General features: G+C 45.2%; 1 protein-coding gene across 2 annotated transcripts in view; it reads right to left on the reverse strand.

Moving 5' to 3' along the window:
- Nucleotides 1–789: 789 nt before the first annotated feature.
- The window catches only part of CACNG5 (calcium voltage-gated channel auxiliary subunit gamma 5), a 59,275-nt gene continuing 37,597 nt past the window's right edge, over nt 790–22,467 (reverse strand). For both annotated transcript variants that reach the window (XM_053375352.1, XM_053375353.1), the window contains exons 2-6: nt 15,928–16,163; nt 14,416–14,502; nt 9,976–10,116; nt 7,175–7,320; nt 790–2,337 (exon numbers count right to left, since the gene is read on the reverse strand). In XM_053375352.1, coding sequence (XP_053231327.1) covers nt 2,080–2,337; nt 7,175–7,320; nt 9,976–10,116; nt 14,416–14,502; nt 15,928–16,163 — 868 coding nt within the window. In that variant the 3' untranslated portion in view covers nt 790–2,079. The remainder of the gene's footprint in view (nt 2,338–7,174; nt 7,321–9,975; nt 10,117–14,415; nt 14,503–15,927; nt 16,164–22,467) is intronic.

Genomic DNA, 22,467 nt, shown 5'->3' on the forward strand with positions numbered 1-22,467 from the left:
GCACAGTGTTCCACTCGCCAATTCAGTAGCCAAAAATGCCATGTATAGAGCTCCTTTCTAAAAGGTAAAATCTGGCTGTTTGGAGGAAGGGTGTGTGTGTGGCGAATTAATCCCCCTGCTCACGCTTCCCCACCAAATATCTGATCAGTGGGATTTTAGCTTTGGGGGAGGGGGCAGGGCTCCATTGCGCATGAGTTTAGAGGGATGCGGGTGGCGCTGTGGGTTAAACCACAGAGCCTAGGACTTGCTGATCAGAGGTTTGGCGGTTCGAATCCCTGCGACCGGGTGAGTTCGCGTTGCTCGGTCCCTGCTCCTGCCAACCTAGCAGTTCAAAAGCACATCAAAGTGCAAGTAGATAAATAGGTACCGCTCCGGCGGGAAGGAAAACGGCGTTTCCGTGCACTGCTCTGGTTCGCCAGAAGTGGCTTAGTCATGCTGGCCACATGACCTGGAAGCTGTACGCCGGCTCCCTTGGCCAATAAAGCGAGATGAGCGCCGCAACCCCAGAGTCGGTCATGACTGGACCTAATGGTCAGGGGTCCCTTTACCTTTAAGACAGAATAATTAATTTCACATTTCAATTCCATAATCTGAGATGGAAAACTTGGAATCCTGGAAGTAAAATTGGTGGCTATTTCATTATTACATACAGAGACAAATTTAACACCAGCAACTGGCACATCTAGTAAGGAAGGAAATACTGGGCATGTAAGATCAAAAAGTATACCAGCTCCAATATGTGTATTTGTTCACGATCCTGTGTTATTCAATGAGAACAGTCATCCCAGCTGCAACGGCTTGAGTGTTTTCGGAATCTTTGTCATTATTTTATTTTTTACCATAATTAATTTTTACAAATATGTTGCAAACAGACTGAAAGTCTGGATTCTTTTTGATTACAACTCAGGATAACTTCAGAGTGGAAACAAAAACTGGCATGTACATAGAATTTTGTACACTTACGTTTTTCAGAGCAGCAAATCAGCTTACTGTATTCTGTACATTTGACTGCAGTTCTCTGAACAATCTAGCCATAATATACACATGGTACAACATACAGATATGAACTTTTCTTTTCTGTATACTTTATTTACAGGCAGAGCTGAATGCCAACATGACCCAATCAATCCCCTGAGGCGCCAGTTATCATACAAGCGCTTCCATTGCAGTGGGTTTCCCAAATAAAGGAAAATAGCAAAATAAACTAAAGCTGATTGCTGGAATGAAGCCTTTGGGCTTGGTTTTTGCAGGGCATAAATTATCATATCCCCTATTCACTCAGCTCTAAGACCACGTATTAAGTGCCAAATTATATTTGGATCCTTTATTACTTCAGAGCCTATATTTTCAGTCTGATATCAGAAGAATAGATTATGTTTACATGTGCAGAGCACCAGGCACCTTATTTCAACGTGTTGAATTGCAATGTCAGAGGGTTTGTCATGAAGTTATCAAATTGGATTGAGGACTAGCCTCACCGGAATGGAAAGGGATAATTGGTGAGGGCTAATTGTCTGGTTCCTAATGAAAACCCCAACCTCAATTCATAATGAAATACTGCCAAGGGGAAGTACTTTTAGTTAATTCTAAAATTCTACCTTCCAGCTTGAAGACAATGGCACCAATCTGCAGTTTTCTTACGATCATTCACTAGGAATGGACATTTACATCTTATTCTGGTAATGTTTTACAATGAACATATTCTAATCCGCAAACTTTTGTTGCTTATCACAGGTTGCCATTACGAAAACCCTACAAGTATCTTTCTGGTCTCAAGCTTCCGCTGGGTACGATCCTGTATCTTTTCCACACTATCTCGTGACTCCAAGAGATCTGGGCATATGGACTAGCTGCAGGATCAAAATCTCCACTGTAGTTTTCTGGATATGCATATGTGCATCGCTGCGGGAACCCGTTTAAACTCTAGGTAAGAATTAATATTATTCACTAATTGTATAAATGGAGAGGGATTGTCCTGTAAGAGTGGGCTTTTTATTTATTTTTTAAAAAGTACATACTGAGGACACAACAGCCTCCACCAGGTTTTCATTCCTAAAAGGCGAAGGAGTTACTTTCGATTCAACATGGAGAGGACGACATCTGGTCATAATCTGGACATTTCAGTAGAGCAGGGTAACTACTGTTCATCTGGAGAGATGCATCGCTGGAGATGTCGGAAGGGCTGCGTCCACGAACCCAGGCATCCGGGTGGAGGAACTGGCCAGAGTAGTCGGAGCAGTTGCTAAGCCGTGGGCGGTAGAAGCCAGGATGAGGCCTGTACATCTCCTCTGCGGTATATCTCTTCATGAACAGGTAGACAGACATGACACCTGCGCTCTGGAAAGGAGAGCAAAAACAAAGGCATTGCTCGAGTTGTCGGAAGGACTGGGGTTGCTGTTCTAATGTTCTGACAGGATGTGACATGCTGATGAGCTAGACAGGCAAACCAACCATGAAATATCCCCACTCTGGACCTTGCTGCTGCCTTAGCGTTTGAGGGAGGTCTGTAGCTCCGTGGTACAGAAACTGCTTTGCAGGTAAAAAGGTAAAGAGACCCCTGACCATTAGGTCCAGTTGTGACCGACGCTGGGGTTGCGGTGCTTATGTTGCTTTATTGGCCGAGGGAGCCGGTGTACAGCTTCCGAGTCATGTCGCCAGCATGACTAAGCTGCTTCTGGCGAACCAGAGCAGTGCACGGAAACGCCGTTTACCTTCCCTCCGGAGCGATACCTATTTATCTACTTGCATTTTGACGTGCTTTCGAACTGCTAGGTTGGCAGGAGCTGGGACCAAGAAACGGGAGCTCACCCCATCGCGGGGATTCGAACCACCGACCTTCTTATCGGCAAGTCCTAGGCTCTGTGGTTTAACCCACAGCGCCACCCGCGTCCCTTTGCTTTGCAGGTAGAAGGGTCTATATTTTTTGCTTTGCAAATTATTATTTTTTGCTTTGCTTTGCAGGTAGAAGGGTCTATATTCAATCTCTGGCCACTCCCGGTAAGGCTGGGAATGACCCCTGTTAGGAACCCTGGATAGCATAGACAAGACTGTGCTAGATGGTCCAATAGCCTGACTCAATGTCTTATTATTATTAAGATAGCTCAGTTGGTTAGGGTATGGTGCTGATAACACCAAGGTCACAAGTTCAATCCCCATATGGGACACCTGCACAGTCTTGCATTGCAGGGGGTTGGACTAGAATGATCCCAGCTCCACAAGTCTATGGTTCTTTGATTCCCCTCCTTTTTCCCTGATGGGACTCTAGGCAGCAGTGATATAAGGTAGCTTCCTTATATCATATGATGTCCCTCTGAGGGTAGGAGTGTGTTTTGGTTGTGAGGCTGCTGGGGGATTTGACATGCAGAATTTTTGCATGCATTAATACTTCAGAAATATCGCTCCCAGCTGGAGTTGTTATAACTGAACATCTTGTCCCAACATATTATTTCAGTCTGTAGTGCAGGCGGATTTTCTTTGGCTGGTAAGTCAAATGGTCTTCATCTTCTCTCTGGGAATGTGCAATCCTCCCCTTTGACTATACGTTATGGCCAGTACTCATTTGCCAACAGTGAAAGGACATCACAGCACGCTCTGTGGGGAGCATAGTCTGAGTGGCTCTTTCCTCCACTCTATCCCCCCACTACCAGAGCGCTCAAGCCACTGTTATGAAGCAAAACTGCTCCAAAGAGGAGCTGGCAGAAACCACTGGGACAACAGTGCCAATGGAAGCTGCTGCACTGGGATCAGGAGTCTTTGAGTTGGTGAAAGGAAAGCACATGTTTCGCTTCCTGTTATCCTGGTGTTACTTAAGCCATTGTGCAGAATTATATGCAACACAGGACTTCACAGGAACAGGATTTCTGCTGCTGTATTCTTTGTATAATGCTAATGCTTCTTAGCATAAATAAGGAGGCCTAGCTCACATAATTTCTCTGTGGTTCTGCTTGTGACTTGAAGGTGGTAAGCCTACAGTCCAGAAATGTACTGTGAGACCACATCCTCCGCCTGTCAATTGCACCAGGCAGTGGAGGAATGTATGGAGATTGGGCTAAAAGGGAAACAAAATGGGATGCTCTAAAGAGACATGGGGATGCGGGTGGCGCTGTGGGTTAAACCACAGAGCCTAGGACTTGCCAATCAGAAGGTCGGCAGTTCAAATTGCCGCGACGGGGTGAGCTCCCGTTGCTCGGTCCTGCTCCTGCCAACCTAGCAGTTCGAAAGCACATCAAAGTGCAAGTAGATAAATAGGTACTGCTCTGGCAGGAAGGTAAACGGTGTTCCTGTGCGTTGCTCTGGTTCGCCAGAAGCGGCTTAGTCATGCTGGCCACATGACCCAGAAGCTGTACACCAGCTCCCTCGGCCAATAAAGCGAGATGAGCGCCACAACCCCAGAGTCGTCTGCGACTGGACCTAATGGTCAGGGGTCCCTTTATCTTTGCTAAAGAGACATGGTTAATTGATTATGGGGATGCTGATGGCTGCCTGAGCAAATGTACCCACCTTTGAGGAGTACATGCTCGTTTCTATACACTGAATGTCCCTTCTCACACCCTGTGGTCCTGTTCCACTTCTTTCCAGTGAAAGGGACAGACCTATTCCAGTGTTTTGCCACCAACTACTTTGTGATTTAAATGTAATTTAAAGAAGCAATGAATTTATAATTGGAAGAAAAGCAATCTATGAAAAACCAAGCCTGTTCGTATTTTGACCTGACAAACCCATTCTTTTTATGTGTCCCCTAACAGATAGGTACTTCCGATTTCTAAATGCATGAAGGACTGCTTTGCAGGAGGGATGCTTGCAGCTCCACAGCCCCCTCAAGTTTACAGGTAAGGCATTCTTGTTTTTGGAGGGTGGGTTAGAATCCAAGCAAGTGACAGTGTAGGCAAGAGGGGAACATCACCTTTGAGCAGAGGGAACAACTGATCTGTTATTTCCTACATGTGCAAAGACAGGGGAGGTTGGTCCATTAGGGCACTACCCTACATCGAGCTTGGCATTCCCTCGGCCTGCCCTCACCTGTGTACTTCCTTACAACCAGTCTAGGAGGTGGCACTGGCTGTCAGCTTCCTTCTCTGTGTTGCTTTTGTAAAACTTGGCAGGGAGAGGATGGGAGGAATCTGGAATTTATTGGTTATGTCAATGACTGGTGCTGGCTCCTAAAGAAAAGCTCAACTAGTATAGCATTCTGTTTTCACAGAGGCCAACCAGATGTCTCTAGAAAGCCCACAAGCAGGACATAAGTGCAGCGGCATGACCAGGCACCCCCACGATGGCTCCTGCACTGGGGCATATGAAGGAGCTGCACAAGGATTGACCCAGGAGTGGAGAGTGGGAGGTGAGTTGGTGGCAGCTTCCCCGCCCAGACTGTGGCATGCAGGGGGTGCCTTGTGTCCTGCCCCACATGCCCACCCCAAGCAGGGTGAGGCCATCACCCTGGGCAGGTTTTTGAAACGGCACAAGCTACCATCACAACAAGCTCCCTCACTTGCCAAGCCGCACTGAGCCTTCAGGGCTGCGGCTGCGGTGGTGCTTCTTCTGCTCTTGGTTGGTGAAGGGATGTCCGCCTCTGGGTCAGCTGAGAGGATGAGCGAGGAGTGCTGCCACTGCCCACCAAGGAGAGGCATGAGGCTTTGGCAGCTGCCCCCTCCTTTGGGAATGGGGCGGCTTTGAGCCTCTTTCTCCCTCCCCTCGTCACAGGCTCAGACCACCATGGCCTGAATGGCAGCCACCCTCCAGACTCCTTTCTGAGAGCCAGTGTGGTGTAGTGGTTAAGAGCGGTGGACTCGTAATCTGGTGAACCAGGTTTGATTCTCCACTCCTCCACATGCAGCTGCTGGGTCTGCAAGGGCCTGGCAGCATCAGAGAGCCACGGCTGCCTTGGCAGGGCAGGAGTCTAATGAGGCCCACACCCTGCCACCAGCAGGAGGTGAGGTGGGGGCTCCTTTAAACTTCTCCCTTGAGGGGGCACGCAGCCACCTACCCCCTCCCCCGCCAGGGAACAGTGTGACAGACCCGCACGTCCCCAGCTGAGCAGCTCGGCTGCAAGCAGGAGCTGGACTCTCTCAGCTGGGGAGCCCCTGACAGCTCCCTAAAACTTTTGGCACACTCCTCAGCTAAGCAGCGGGAGGAACATGCTCTATTGTGCCTCACTGATGCAGCTTGTTTCTTCCTCTGCCGCTATGAGGGGCAGACAGTGATGATGGCTTCACTCAGCGGTATGTTGCTGATGAAACCGCCACTGCTCCTGAGTCCTCTGCCTCCAGTGCCCGGCTGCAGCTGGTTTGTCCCTCAGTGCACTTGAGGCAGAGGCAGTTTCACCAGTGATATACTGCTGAGTGAAGCCGTCATTGTGGTCTGCCCGCATAACAGTCCTGGGTAATATACTGATATACAGTGGATGCTCGGCTTGCGAATGTGATCCGTGTGGGAGGCACGTTCACAACCCGCAGTGCCACATCTGCGCATGTGTGGATTGTGATTCGGCGCTGAAACCCAGAAGTAACCAATTCCGAGTTTCAGTGCGTCCATAACCCGAAAACGCGCAACCTGAAGCATCTCTAACCCAAGGTATGAATGTATAGCCAAAGCCTACCGCCCATGGATGTGTGGGGATGGAACCAGAAACATGGCCGCACTTCACCTCCAGAGGGGCTGATGAATGAGGGTTATACATCATTTACTAAATTCTACTGCAAGTCAGATCAGCGGCAAAGCCTGTCTCCATGCTGGAGTGACAACAGTCCTGAGCAGTATGGCTCTTGCACCTTCCTCACACTACCTTCCCTGGTTCCAAGCCATGCACCCCTTGATCCCAGCCTCACGTGAGGCTGGGATCCAGGGACAGCAGTGCAAGAACCACGTGCTGCCCAGCCAGCTGATGCGGCACTTGGAGGTGCTCCCATGCCAGCATGGCTTGGCCTAGAGCTTCTCTCTGTGAGCATTGGTTCCTCAGACACCAGGAGAGGAGTGCTGGGCCAGACCATGCTGGGGGTGCCTGCTTCACACCAGGGCCCCTCTGACTACACCCCTGTGCTAGAGAATGATAAATATCCCTGGATATCAAATACTGATGTTGAGCATCAACTATTGACACATCAAGATAAAATTATGAGATTATTCTCTATCAAAATACACAGAGAATCTTTCTAATGATCTCGCAGCCAAGCTTTACCTCTGTCAGGAGAAAAGAGATGGCAGAAAAAGCAAACGACCATCCATATCTATAAGTGAAGTAAGTCTCGGAGTCCTTGGTTCTGTTGAGCATCTCATCGTTGATGCTGGAAATGTACAGAACGAGCCCCACAACCAGAGATAAACCTGGGGTGGAGAAAAGTTTGAGATTAGAACAAATACACACACACAGGGTAAGACTCCAAAGCACCCATTCAGTTTCCTCAATGGCAAGGATGGGGATTGGGGAACCTGCAGCCCATTGGCAATGCTGCCTGGGGCAGTTCAATAATACTAGGAGGGCCACAACAGGATATTTACAAATGCAGTCAAACCAACAATGCATGTTTGCTAGATAGGAGCTCAAAGTTTTTCCTGTAGAAAGAACTCTGAGATACTCCCACTGTGCCTGTCAGGGGAGGCCGTAGCCATACATATAGTCTCACCTGAACAGGGCACTTCCTCTTTGCTCAATGTCTCATCATCTTTCCAGGAACGTGAGAACATATGCTAAGTCTGAGCCATCCATTTTAAACTGGACTAAAAGCATGTATTTGTTACCTGATTACCATTTTAAGCCTGCCTGAACAAAACTGCTGTATCTGTCGCTCTTCAACAAGTATTCTGAGTAAATGTTATTTTTTACCTTTCACAAGATTGTCTGTGTGGTTATTGTTTTAAGGGTGAGGTACCAGGAGGATCCAGTATGTATGCCTTAAAGCACCCTGGATTAGTTTAATTAAAAGGCTGAAACTAGCCTTTTTTAGAATGCACTCTGCTATCCTCGAAAAGTGAGGAAGGAAGATTATTATCTAATAAACATATCCCCTCTCAGCTTCCCTACACTCCATCACTGGTCTAAGATGAAACATGCAACCTGAGGTAACAATCTTGGCCATTACCCTGAGGCTGCAACCACAGTCACTCACTGAGAAATGAGCACCCTATGCTGAATTAAACAACATATTTATGTTCTCAGACATGGTTCTTCTGAACTACAAGCTCTTGATACGAGAGAAAGCTTTTAAGATCTGCCTTCACAGCTGCTGGTTTAACACTCACTTAATGCTATGAATAAACCATCAGCTTCTCCTCTCAAATGGAAACACGATGGCTGGTTATTTCTAAGTTCCAGCAATCCCCTGTTAACTCCAGCCACCATAAGATGAAAGAATTGTGCCAGATTTTTTAAAAACCGTGTCTGGAGCTTCAGCAGAATGTTCAAACACCACAGAATATTTTGCATGCGTGCATTGTACATGCACACACCTCATTTTATCGGGTTCAGTTAGCAAGAGCTAGACTCCAATTGTCCTTCGAAATCTAAGCCTGAGCACTTTTAGGAAACATGGTAAAACCAGCTGGGTTTGCAGGTTTGGTGAAAGGATGGTGAAATTGCATTGATTCCCAGGGCACATCTCTATATGTTTACTCAGAAGTAAGCCCCACTGTGTTCAATGCAATGCAGCCATGATTGCCCATTTTGTCTTTACAAGCTGCCATGAATCTTCAAGGTGGAGGGGGCTCCAAACGCAAGAAAGGAAGTACCGTATTTTTTGCTCCATAAGACGCACCAGACCATAAGATGCCCCTAGTTTTTGGAGGAGGAAAACAAGAAAAAAAATATGCTGAATCTCAGAAACCAGAACAACAAGAGGGATCGCTGCGCAGTGAAAGCAGCAATCCCTCTTGCTGTTCTGGCTTCTGGGATAGCTGCGCAGCCTGCATTCGCTCCATAAGACGCACACACATTTCCCCTTACTTTTTAGGAGGGGAAAAGTGAGTCTTATAGAGCAAAAAATACGGTAAATAAAACAAAGGGCCTGTCAACAATGCTGAGAAATGGGACTATGAGACAGACTGTAGTGAAATCATTGCCTTTCAGAAGCATCTTCTGCAGTGTGTCCATTCCAGCAATCGTGCTACTATCTGGAATATCTGGCACGACTGCCACAGGGCCATGGAGAAAAGTGGATCTCCATGGAATGGCTGCAAACCTTTGGGAAAAGAGCTCACACAGAGACACGCTTCAATAAAGAGCTTTTCCTCAGGGAGCGTCGCAACAAGGGCAACGCTAATGCATTGACACCCACCCTTTTACATTTTTTGTGACAGTCATCTACTTAGCCAAAGTGCTGCATCTCATCAATTTTAGCCAATTTACTTAGTTGGGGTGAAGGGAGCTGATTTATTTAGTGCGTTTTAAGTCCTCCCTTTCATCCAGGGAGCTCAAGGCAGTTCTCCTCACACTCATTTAATCCTTGTAACAACACTGTGAGGCAGGTTTGGCTGAGAAATAGTGACTGACTCAACGCCACCCAGTAACCTTCTTGGTTGTGTGGGGATCTGAACCTGGATTTCCTCAGGCCTAGTCTGACACACTAGCCATGACACTTTCCTGAGATGTTTTTACTTTTATTATGCATTTTGTGCTTTTATATTGTGCTTTTGTGTTGTAACCACCCCGAGACCTGCAGATATAGGATGGTATACAAATTATTATTATTATTATTATTATTATTATTATTATTATTATTACTACTACTGTATTATTATTATCTGTTTGATTGTTCGATACTTGGAATAAGCCCTACTGCGGCAAATGCAGAACTGTGGCATGATATTATGCTGGGGCTGAGCAGGCTGACAGAATACAACATCAAAATCTGTCACACACTGACTTTCTTAATTGGTCCTCCCCCCCCAATTCCATCGTCCTTCTTAGATGTGAACACAAAAGACTGGATTTCAGATGCAGACTAAGGAGCTGGCAAATAAGAATGTCAGATTCTTAAAACTCACCAGACAGAATGAAGAAGATCCCAGATACGAAGGCCAGGATGGTTCTGTGAGGTCGAATATGCCCTATGTTGCTGAGAATGAACCCGATAAACATGAAGAATAGGCTGACCAAGGGAAATGGGGTGGCAGAACGAATCATCTCTGTAAAATATAATGGGCAGAAATAACATGAGAAAGGTTAATATGGCCAATGCGTCCCTATAAAAATTAGTAAAATAACACCATGTGTATAAGAACGTTTTCTGCACTTGTGACTCATAATTTGCTTTGTTTTTGTTTTTATTTTAAATCTGCATGCTCCTCACATATGAATAGAAATAAGTGCCATATCTGCAACACCACATATTTAAATTGTACCACTTTGACAGCCATGGCTCTCCCCACCCCCCAAGAATGCTGGGAATTGTAGTTTAAGGGTGCTGAGAGTTGCCAAGAGACAATAATTCCCAGAATCCCCTGGGAAGAAGGACTGACTTTTATACCACACTGAGAACTGAAGCTCTGTGAAATATGGCCACACAAACCTGTCAATTTGAAAACCCCTACTTTCTGTGGACTTTACACCCTTTCTTTTCTTAGCTGTTGTTAGTCTGAAAGCATCTTATTGTCAGATATCCTAGTGTCCCACTAAATAACTAGCAACACACGGCCAGGCGTGTCCACTCAGAAGCAAGTCCCATCAAGTTCTATAGCCACTTACCTGGGAGAAAGGCACTTTGAATGTACTTCTGGGTAGACTTACATAGATAGGATTGCACTGTTATACTGTATTTTTATGACATTGCTGGATGAATGTTCACTCACTTGTAGCAAAATATCATCCCCTGTGGCTTTAGCTCATGCCTAATTGTCAAAAACAAATGAATGCATGTTGACAGCAGTTGCACTCTGGGGTGTAGTGGATGCTACTCAGAGTAGGCACACTAAAATTTAAAGACATGACTAACTTAGGACTATTCATTTCACTGGCTCTACTTTGAGTAAAACTTAGTTGGATACCACCTTTTGATCTTTATAACATCTCTCTTCAAAAAGCTGTAAAATAGATGGTGGTAGAATGTAATATTAATTGCTGCAAATTATTTACTTGTCTCTTGTGAGCACAAAATACAAAACCATCTGTTCCAGAAACAGAGATATGGATTGCTATAGCAACAGAAGATGCTTAAAAAAAGATGAAGGGTAGATGGCCTATGTGAATTCCTCCTAAAAAAATAATTTCAAATACTTTGGCCAAAGCAAAGATCTCAGAAGAAGCATTGGCTGCTGTTGCTTGCTTACTTTGTGGAATGGGATAAACCTAAGATCATTTTAAAATATCATTTCTCATCTGTCAACACTGAAACATTTACAATGCAGATGTTATCCCCACCCCACAAGTAAACAAAATATCCTTTTCAGTTTTGAGATTTGCAGTGCTCTATTCTTCCACCTCGTCCAACAAAGTCCTGGAGAACTTACAGTGCAGGATATTTTCTCCTCTTAGCTAATAGGATTCCTTTTTTGCAGGGGGTAGACTTGGATCACTACCATGGTATGGGAGCAAATGGTTAGACTCCAATTCACCCCACGCCCGGTGGGATATTTCCAAACATAGAATGCCCATGTTACAAACAGTCTGACCTTAGAAACTTGTGTGGTGTAGTGGATAAGGAGTCAGACTAGGACCTGGGAGACTAAAGTCTAAATCCCCATTTGGCCATGAAGGGTGACCTTGGGCCAGTCACTGCCTCTCAGCCTAACCTACCACAGAGAGTTGTTGTGAGGTCCAGCTCCGAGGGCCTTCTGGCAGTTCCCTCACTGTGAGAAGCGAGTTTACAGGAACCAGGCAAAGGGCCTTCTCAGTAGTGGTGCCCTCCCACCAGATGTCAAGGAAATAAACAACAATCTGACTTTTAGAAGACACCTGAAGGCAGCCCTGTTTAGGGAAGTTTTTAATGTTTGATGTTCTATCGCGCTTTTAATATTCTGTTGGGAGCCACCTAGAGTGGCTGGAACCTTTGGCTTGCCAGACATTGGCGAACTACTCCTCCCATCATTTCTGACCATTGGCCATGCTGGCTGGGGCTGATGGAAGTTGAGGCACTGTCCAAGTGCTCTCAAGACAATCTTGTGATACTAAAGGTAATAGACCGGTGGGGTTAAAATTTAGCCGAAGCCAATAATTAAATGTCTTACATTAAATCTGTAACTCATCAGAGGGGGGATTAGCTCCCAAGCACAATGAAGCATTTGGAACACAGAAAAAAAATTGCCTTAGGAACTTAAGACTGAACAGCTTCTGTGGCTCCAAGGTGAGCATCGCTACATACAGTCCTCAACTTTACAAAATGTTTGCTTCCCTCCCAGTAACCCTGATACAACTCTATTGTTTGCAGTGTCTGTGGGACCCTATGGGAGCATAATCCCACCCACCTCCTTCATTAGCCTACAGCCCTTCACATATTCCTGAGTTATGTACCACTTATTGAACCTTCTCCTGGGGTGCCTGCAAGTTCTCCATGCACAGAAATCTATTTCTGCCCTGTGCCAGTTCTGCATGTGTTTATTCATAAGCCCCTCCGACCCATTCAGACTCATTTTCCCATAAATCTACGCTGTTTACTCTTGTTTTTATAAGCCATATGAAAATTCCTATTTCAATATGTACTCAAACGCATCTGTGATCCTAAAGTACACAAATATTGTGCTTTATCTCAACGTGCAACACATTTCTAAACGCATTCTATGTTTAAACACACATTTAAAGGATGCAATTTGGTATGTTTATGCAGCCAAATCTGTCAGCTAATTACATTCTGATCCATATCATAATTGGAAAGATGCAAAAATATATCCGTTTGCTTAAAAGTGACGTTCTCATCCACCCCTATCTCTATGGATACTTATTTCCAATTGAGTTACAGAGTTAGCTGAACGTTGTGATAGAAAGGTCGTGCCTTGATTCCATGGAAAAAGGGGGTTCCAGATTATCTCTGTGCTACAAGGAGATTCAAACACCTGTCTGCAGGGAACAGTTATCAGTGTCTGTTACCAGTAGATTCCTTCTTGCTTTGCCATGGTGGTCTGCAGCGTAGAGATCAGTTTACAGCAATTGTCTATTGTATGTTTGCTGGCTAGGTTAGCATCATTCTGCCATTCCCATGCATGGCTAATGTGGGGCATGTGATTGGTACACAAAGCCATGATTGGTGGGCAGTGGCGGGAGTTTCTAGAGAATGGGTGTGTGTGTCAGAATTGCTATTGCCCAATAGGACATAATATACAATTAGAGGACTGGGAAAAACTGGAAAATAGATTTAAAATTTACAGACTGTTCCCTCCTGAAAGAAAATTACATGAAAATGATGTATAGATAGTATATAACACTAGTACAGATAGCAAAAATGTACAAAACCGGCTCAAACACTTGTTGGAAATGTAAAGAAAAAGAAGGCACTTTTTATCATATGTGGTGGGAGTGTAGAGAAGTTAAAAAAAATTGGGAAATGATATACAATGAATTGAAAAAAATGTTTAAAACAACATTTGTAGAAAAACCAGAAGCATTTTTGTTAGGGATTGTAGGACAAGACCTGGCAAGGAAAATAAAGAATTTATTTATGTATGCTACAATAGCGGCAAGAGTCTTGATAGCACAAGGATGGAAGAATGAGGAAATCCTGACGAAAGAACAGTGGCAAGAGAAATTGATGGATTATGCAGAACTGGCCAAATTGACTTATAAATTGTGAGACAAGGACAACTGTGACTTCAAGTAGGAATGGGAATTTTTAACAAATTATTTAAAAAGACAACAAAGTTGAATTGGACTCCCTGGCAGGTTTTGAATAAACATACACAAATTCATTGGTTGATAATATGATGGATAGATAATGTAAGGATAAGTACAATTTTATAACATGCAGAGAATAATATGTGCAGAGAAATCAGAGAGAGGAGCTGAGGGAAGTCCGTGGTCGGGGGGGGGGAGAGGGTTGGGAGGGGGAGAAAGGGGGAGCAATAATGTATGTGATTATATGGTTTGATAATTTGGTATGTTGAAATTCTTTAATAAAGTTTTTTTAAAAAAAATTTGCTATTGCCCCCTCTAATTTAAAGGAGCGCCATTCTGCTATCCTCTTTGCTGCTTGAAGTGGAAAGGATTGATCTACAACTACGTCACACTGTGATGCTGATGTAAACAGCTGCCCAGCCTAGCAGGACTATTGGAATGGCTTCCTGTCTCCCTTCCACATGTGCTCATGAACTCTTGACTTTCCTTTTACAAAGAAACCCAGGAAGCAACGCAACAACAAAGGCTTCTCCCATACACAATGTTTTGATGCAGTCCTTTTCTGAAGATAAAACACATGACCTCTTTTCTCGTCTCTGCAAAGCCGGTGTTAGAATGAACACACATAAACACTGCTCCCGCAATAAGAAAAGATAACCACCTACTTAAAACATTGACTGTTGATTCAGATGTCAGCTGGACATTCATTGGCATGACATATTCTATCGTGAAGCACCTCCCACGTTCTTCACCTGGAATGGGAAAAGCCCATTTTACACTTTTTGGGGGAGCAAAGGCATCAAGCCCCATACTTCCCACCATGATCCCTTGCAATGGTTATTTGTTTCTTTTAAACCATTCATACAATTGCAAATTGTGTAATTGGTGTATTTACTTGTCTAGCTTGGCTAAGGGCCCTTTAAAATATCACAAGTAAAAGAACAGAAACCAAGCAGCCCAATTTTAAATATTGCTTAGAAATATGTAAACTCCACTGATATAGCAATAGCACAGGTTTCATCTTCATGACAAGAGTATAATGCAGGGGTCAGCAAACTTACTGCGCCTCGGGCCGGTGTCTCCAGTGCCGATCGTGCGGCGGGCCGGAGAGCGGGGGAGCGTGTGCCCATACGCATGCCTACATGCTTTTTCTGGCGCACTTCCGGGTCGGAGGAGCACCAGAAATAGCTTGCACGCATGTGCACAGGCCTCCTCCGACCCAGATGTGCACCAGAAATAAGGCTTGTGCATGCGCAAATAACGCTTCCACAAGCGCACAAGCTATTTCCGGGGCCTTGCAGGAGAACTCCATTAGCCATTGGCAGTGGATAATGTGGTCACTGAGACCACATAACACCGGTCCTGAGAGACCTACAATGGCTCCCAGTATGTTTCCGAGCACAGTTCAAAGTGTTGGTGCAGACCTTTAAAGCCCTAAATGGCCTCAGCCCAGTATATCTGAAGGAGCATCTCCACCCCCATCATTCTACCCGGACACTGAGATCCAGCACCGAGGGCCTTCTGGCAGTTCCCTCATTGCAAGAAGCAAGGTTACAGGGAACCAGACAGAGGGCCTTCTTGGTAGTGGCACCCGCCCTGTGGAACACCCTCCCATCAGATGTCAAGGAAATAATCAACTATTTGACTTTTAAAAGACATCTGAAGGCAGCCCTGTTTAGGGAAGTTTACAATGTTTAATGCTGTATTGTCTTTTTAATATTCGGTTGGGAGCAGCCCAGAGTAGCCGGGGAAACCCAGCCAGATGGGCGGGGTATAAATAATAGATTATTATTTTAATAATGGAGTGGCTGCGGACTGAGGTTGCATTAAGACATGAGATATATATATATATATATATATATATATATATATATATATATATTTGAGCCTACGCAAATCCACATAGTGAATTGCACATGTGAACCAATCCAGTGACTCACTGGAATATTCCAACAACTTCAAAATGGGCCACCTGTCCATTCTCCCCACCCCAAGGTGGTGGAAATTAAAACTGTGCACATATCCATGCATGATATAACTGGAATATTTCACAGACCTTAATTCTAAATTTAATCAAAATGCACAACTCACAGGACTCAGAAACATTAGTTGCTAGACATGACTAGCCACAGGGACAGCAAGCAAAAACAGATTCACTTTTCAATAAAACGCAGTACCTGCCAAAAAGCAAACCCTCCAGAGCCCAGAGTGCAGAGACATCTTGATTTCAGCACTCTGGTTTTGGGGCAGGATAATCCCTTCCTCCAGGTACAGCCAGTAGTCTGTGCTCACAGCAATCCCCAGGAGTCCCAATCCGCACACGGCAAACACGCTGCTAAGCAGAGTCAGGGCCTTTCTGCCACAGGTGCTCATTCCCAAAAGCATCAGGGTCCGACGGGACAAAAGAGAACTCCTGCACGGGCAGAGAAGAATACAAGAACTGTTAGCAGTGAATTGGGGACATTACATGCACTGAATGAAACAGAAATTTCCCTCCTTCTGTGCACGCTTTGATATCAGAGTTATCGGTGGGGAAACAGCACAAAAGCCCCATATAAGTTGAAAATGAATGTGGCACACCATTGTCATGTCCCTTCATGTCCAGGCATAGGCAAACTCGGCCCTCCAGATGTTTTGGGACTACAGTTCCCATCATCCCTGACCACTGGTCCTGTTAGCTAGGGATGATGGGAGTTGTAGTTCCAAAACATATGGAGGGCTGAGCTTGCCTATGCCTGCTCAATGCAATGCGCTCTAGGTGGGGCTACCTTTGAAGGTGAACCGGAAACTACAACTAACCCAGAATACGGCAATGAGACTGGTGACTGGGAGTGGCCGCTGAGACCATATAACACTGGTCCTGAAAAACCTACATTGGCTCCCAGTACATTTCCAAGCACAATTCAAAGTGTTGATGCTGACCTTTAAACGGCCTCGGTCCTATATACCTGAAGGAGCATCTCCACCCCCATCGTTCAGCCTGGACATCTGGGTCGATATGGAGTCATAGTATTACATATAGTAACATAGTATCGTCATAGTATTACAATAGTATCCCAATGTGGCATGGTGGAAAGAGGATAAGACTAGAGCTTACGCTCTAGCCACTAGGCAACACTCTCAGGCCAGTCATCTCTCGGCCTATTCCCCCCCCCCCCATTCATTCATTTGTTCAGCCTTTATTGGCATAATTTAGACAATAAAACCATTGGAGGAAAACCATCCATGAAAATAATGGTAATCCAGACATATTAAAGACATAAAACATACAAAAGACTCAATAGCCACCATTAAATAAAATTAAGTAATTTTAGATTTGACTTTAAAAATCTTGGCTAAATATCCTGATACAATCTCAGTAGTTTCGGGAATATCATCCCCCAACAAATACTGGATTACAGATTCTTTGCAATTTAATTTACAGGGCTGGGGTGAGGATTATTTTTTTTTAAGTGGGGGCAGGGAACCACATACACTGCCTTGAGTTGCCTGGAATAAAGGCAGGATATAAATATAAGAGGGGTGGGACTTTACATCAGGAGGAATTTGACAGAGTAATAAGCCGATTGCTCCATCAATTCAAGTATCTCTGCTTGCCTGTTGGAACAATCTACCCACTCTTCCCCTTCTATTTTGTTCTGGGGTTTTTTCTCACACTCTCCCCACCCCCAGCCAATTTAGACGATGCACTCAGGGGGCTTAGGGAGGGAAGAAGCCTCATGGTGTGCGTGGAATTCCTTGTAAGGGGCTTCCACTAGCACAGGGGTCCCCAAACTAAGGCCCGTGGGCCAGATAAGGCCCAAGGGATTCATTTATCCAGCCCGCAGCAACCCCCACCGCCCACTCTTACTGGCGCTGTGCTGCATGGCTGCCCACTTCTGGGTCAGAGGAGCACTGGAAATAGCTTGTGTGCATGCGCAAGCGTTATTTCTGGTGCACATCCAGGTCGGAGGAGGCCCGTGCACATGCGCACAAGCCATTTCCGGTGCTCCTCCGACCCGGAAGTGTGCCGGAAATACAGTGGTACCTCGGGCTAAGTACTTAATTTGTTCCGGAGGTCCGTACTTAACCTGAAACTGTTCTTAACCTGAAGCACCACTTTAGCTAATGGGGCCTCCTGCTGCTGCCGCGCTGTTCTCATCCTGAGGCAAAGTTCTTAACCTGAAGTACCATTTCTGGGTTAGCGGAGTCTGTAACCTGAAGCGTATGTAACCTGAGGTACCACTGTAGTGTGTGGGCACGTGTATGGGCACGCGCTCCCCCGCCCTCCAGCCCGCCATGCAATCAGTGCTGGAGACACCTGCCTGAGGTGCGGTAAGTTTGCTGACCCCTGCACTAGCAGTACTGAGAGGCTTGCCTAAGGCTGCAATTCTACAGGCACTTACTAGGGAGCAAGCCCTGTTGAATGTAGTGTGACTTACTGCACAGAATTGTGCTGCCTGGGTGCCTAGCGAATTTGTGGATTTGAGGCGAGACTGAACACTCATCCATTACATCAGAGAGAGAGAGAGAGAAGCCGTTTGCCAGGCCACACTGCAAGCTTTCAAGATGCTCAGAGTCCTTTTATCATCACTGGACTGGTGATACGTGCACAGTAAGACAGCCAACTCTCACACAGGATTCGAAATCCCGCTGCCTTCGACTCTGACAAATCTCTCCCTCGGCAGATTCTTGACGTGGATATTATGAAGATGTGGGGCTCAGCAATGCACTGTAGCACGACAAATTACTGTGGTAGTGTTCCCCCCCCCTTCAATATATATATTCCTAGCACTGCCATTTGGCTTCCCGTTAATTAGCCCTTTTTGGCACTGGTTCAGGGAAAAGCACACAAAGTCTCAATACTCCGGCATGTGTAACGTGCAGTTTGTGAGCTGCACCTCTGTCCTTTCTCTGCTGGAACAAACACATAACTCTCCTAAATAATAGGAAGCAGCCACACAAGTCCTTTAGAGAAGCAATCATCACAATGTCACGTCAGTTACTTACGAAGCTGTACTTAAACACACAAGAAGGCAGCCCTCACCCTGCAGGGCGTACGGTCCAATGTAGACCCCAAGTTACCAGAGGCCTTCTCTGACCAGGAAGCTTTGAAAGTCAGAAAATTGATGCTGATGTAATGCAGAGCTCACCTCATATCGGACATCACCTGCTTGAAATTCCTACAGAGGTCTCAGGGTTTCCACAGTCAGTACATTCATCGGGACTAAGTGTCTCTGACTATATGGAGATGCAGAGGGCTTGTCTGCTAAAGGACGGAGCTGTGTGAAACAGCGAGGGGGCTCATTAGGGGCACTTGCTATCAATATGAAAAACAGGGCACCTGATCCATGCGACGGTCACCTCCAGGCTTGACTATTGTAATTCACTCTGCCCTTGAAACTGTCCCAGAAACTCCAGTGGGTGTAGAATGCTGCAGCGAGGCTCCTCACAGGGTCTTTGCCATGGGAGCATATTCACCCAGTGCTTTTTCAGCTGCACTGGCTCCTGGTGGAGTACAGGGTCAGATTTAAGGTGCTGGTTTTGACCTTTAAAGCCCTTTGCGGCCTAGGACCCTCGTACCTATGGGACCGCCTCTCCCAGTATGCCCCGCGGAGGACCTTAAGGTCCATAAACAGCAATACCCTAGAGGTCCCGGGCCCTAAGGAAGTCAGATTAGCCTCAACCAGAGCCAGGGCGTTCTCAACACTGGCTCCGGCCTGGTGGAACGCTCTGTCTCATGAGACCAGGGTCCTGTGGGATCTGATTTTTTTCTGCAGGGCTTGTAAGACAGAGTTGTTCCACCTGGCCTTTGGCTTGGAATCAACTTGACCCCCTTCCCCTCTATCCTTTTTCCTTTCTCCTTCTGTGATGGAACTCCTATTTGGGGACTTCCTTGGCTTTTTTCCTGGCCCATGTAGGACCAGTCTGGTGAAGGACCAGCCTGGTGAAGATTTGACGTTTTCATCCCCCAAAAGCTTTTGATTTGAGTTTCTACTGAAATGATGCTGCATTTTAATGTTGTATTTTAATCTTGTTTTTAAGTTGTATTTTAATCAGTTGTTTTATACCTGGTGTTAGCTGCCCTGAGCCTGGTCTTGCTGGGGAGGGTGGGGTATAAATAAAAATTATTATTATTATTATTATTATTATTATTATTATTATTATTATTATCAGCACTGGCTGATCCAAGTTGTTTCTGGGTCCGATGTTGACAACCCACTTGCAATTCAGTTGCATGCAGCTGACCCGATAACAACCCAGCCACAATAGGGAACAAACAGGTGGCACTCTGAGGAAGGCCTGGCCTTGCACACACCCCTGTTGTATGCCCACATCAACAGCAACCTAGCTGAATGAGACATGATGAGGTCGAGTCATGGACATCTGAAAAGCACCTTCACAGTTGGTGGCAATTCACCACTGTATCCCTTAGGAACTGTAGATTCCCTGGGAGCATATTGGGATGGAGGAGCTCAACCGAAAGATCAGTAATGGCAGACAAGTTTCTTTCCTAAAAGAAGTGCCTGTCCAGCATGACTGACTTTCCTCTGCAATATTCAGTCTCAGAAGATGAATGGGCACCTTGTAGCCTGTTGGGTGCCCCCTGTCATATAAGAATGCATCTTGTAATATGTTCCAGGCTACAAAGGTATAGTGAAGGCTTTTTAGCAGAGAAAAACAACGAACTTTCCAAATGCCAGAAGCTCTTCTACAGGTCAAAATTCAAGCCATATGTGCCGGGAGCAGTAAGTAGGTCAAGGCATGTTGTTAACTCCTTTTCACAACCTCAGTTATACGTAGAGCTGGGGGATTGGAAACAGGAATGGTCTCAAATAGGGCTGTTACAAATGTAGTATCTATCTATCATAATAGTCAGTCAACCCCAACATGGATCTACATGCTGTACTGTTGCAAGTTGTCGTGCTTCTTCAGTGAGCTTGATCCAAAAGCCACAACATTTGGTCTAATGGATCAGCCTTTCCCAAACCTTTGCCCCTCAGATATTTTGTACTACAACTTCCATCAAACCTGAGCTTTGGTCATGCTGGCTGGGGCTGACAGGAGCTGTAGTCCAAACCATTGGGAGGGTACCATATTTGACAGTGGGTGCAACCATTACACAACTGGGAAGATGACCATGGTTCAGGAATGACTCTAGACCTAACTTTTAGGCACTTTCCCATCATCTAGGGCAAAGAAGATATTACTCTGGGATACCATTACATAAGATATCATTGAATCACAGCTGAGCCCAAAAACAAAACAGAGTAGGGACTGACAGTTGAAAAAACCTGGAGCTGGTTCCTAAACAGAGGAGGGAAGTGACTAATTTTGAAAGTACAGAGCAGGAGGAGTCGGAACATATGCTGCCAAACACCTTGTTTATGAAATTCATCATTTATGGCAGTAACGAACAGTTCTAATCTCTCAAGGACCAGAGTTCAATCCCATATGCTGATTGGCCACAATGAGAACAGGATCCAGGATTAGATGAACCATTGGCCTGATCCAGTCAGTTCTTCTTATGATCTTAAGTTCTTAGTTTCAACAGATCTCACCAACCACTGGGCGACCCACACAAATTATGGCAGTGAGCATATTTTCCTATATTATTTCCCAAGGTTTCAGCACTCAGCGGTAAGCTCTTTAGAAACTACTTTCCTTTTACGACCCAAGCCTTCTATTTTTCTCATTTCTAGCATTTAATTTATTTCAAGTATTTCTATGCTGCTTTTTAGCAGAAAGACCTGTTCTTCAGTTCTGGCATGTGCAAGCTGGAATCAAGCCAAGAGGGAAGTTTCAAGTTCACAGTTGGCAAATCTGCTAATTGCGATAGTCAATGCACCCTGGATGACTTTTTTTGAAATTAATCACTTGCAAATGTATGCTCATAATTGATAGCTTTGGAGCACCCCACCCCCAAAGCCCCATCTGTGTTCACTCAAAAATAAACCCGACAAAGTTCTTGAGCACGTTCCTTTCTCCCAAGAGGCAATTTCCATGGACACCAGTGAGACTTATTTCAAAAGAGTTGAGTTGAATAGTGAGGTGCCAGTTCCTTCTGCTTAGCACAGCTGGCCCAATTTCAGGGATGTAATTTTCAAGCAAGTACCTATGAATGTTGGAGGGTGGCAAGGCCATTCAGCACACCCCCACATGTCAATCAATAAAAAACTTTTCTTCAAAACAAATATGGCTGGTACTGGTTTGTGCAACTTCCATAGGTTCCTATAAGCCCTGGAGTGTGGTAGAAGAACAGGAGAATATATTTAACACATAGGACTTGCCCTTATGGTGCTTAAGTGCAAGAAAACTGGCTTAAGCACTTTATGGCTTTCACTGTAAGTAACTTTCATTACATAGTTTTTAGGCTAGACAGAGTTATGTCATGCAGAAAGATCCAAGAGCATGATAGACAAATATAGTACAATGAAGCCCAGATACAAGATTGTTCAAGCTAAGCTCTTTAAAAGGACCCACTCTGATTAAGACATGTGCAAAAAATAAATAAAAAATAGCTTCAATATGAGCCCCACTTAGATCAGTCAGGGAAGACACCAATTTTTAGACTTTGAGGGAGAGTGGAACTGGCTGCATGTGAAATGCTCAAACTTGGATTAAGGTAAGCCAGCAATCATTCTGCTACATAATCTGAGATCAAACAACACAATAACCACTTATTTGTGTGTAATTTGCAAAATGGCCTAAAATGCCATCAAAATAGTAGCGGGAGG

Source organism: Podarcis raffonei, chromosome 2 (assembly GCF_027172205.1).
Source record: "Podarcis raffonei isolate rPodRaf1 chromosome 2, rPodRaf1.pri, whole genome shotgun sequence".
In the NCBI taxonomy this organism is placed as follows: domain Eukaryota; kingdom Metazoa; phylum Chordata; class Lepidosauria; order Squamata; family Lacertidae; genus Podarcis; species Podarcis raffonei.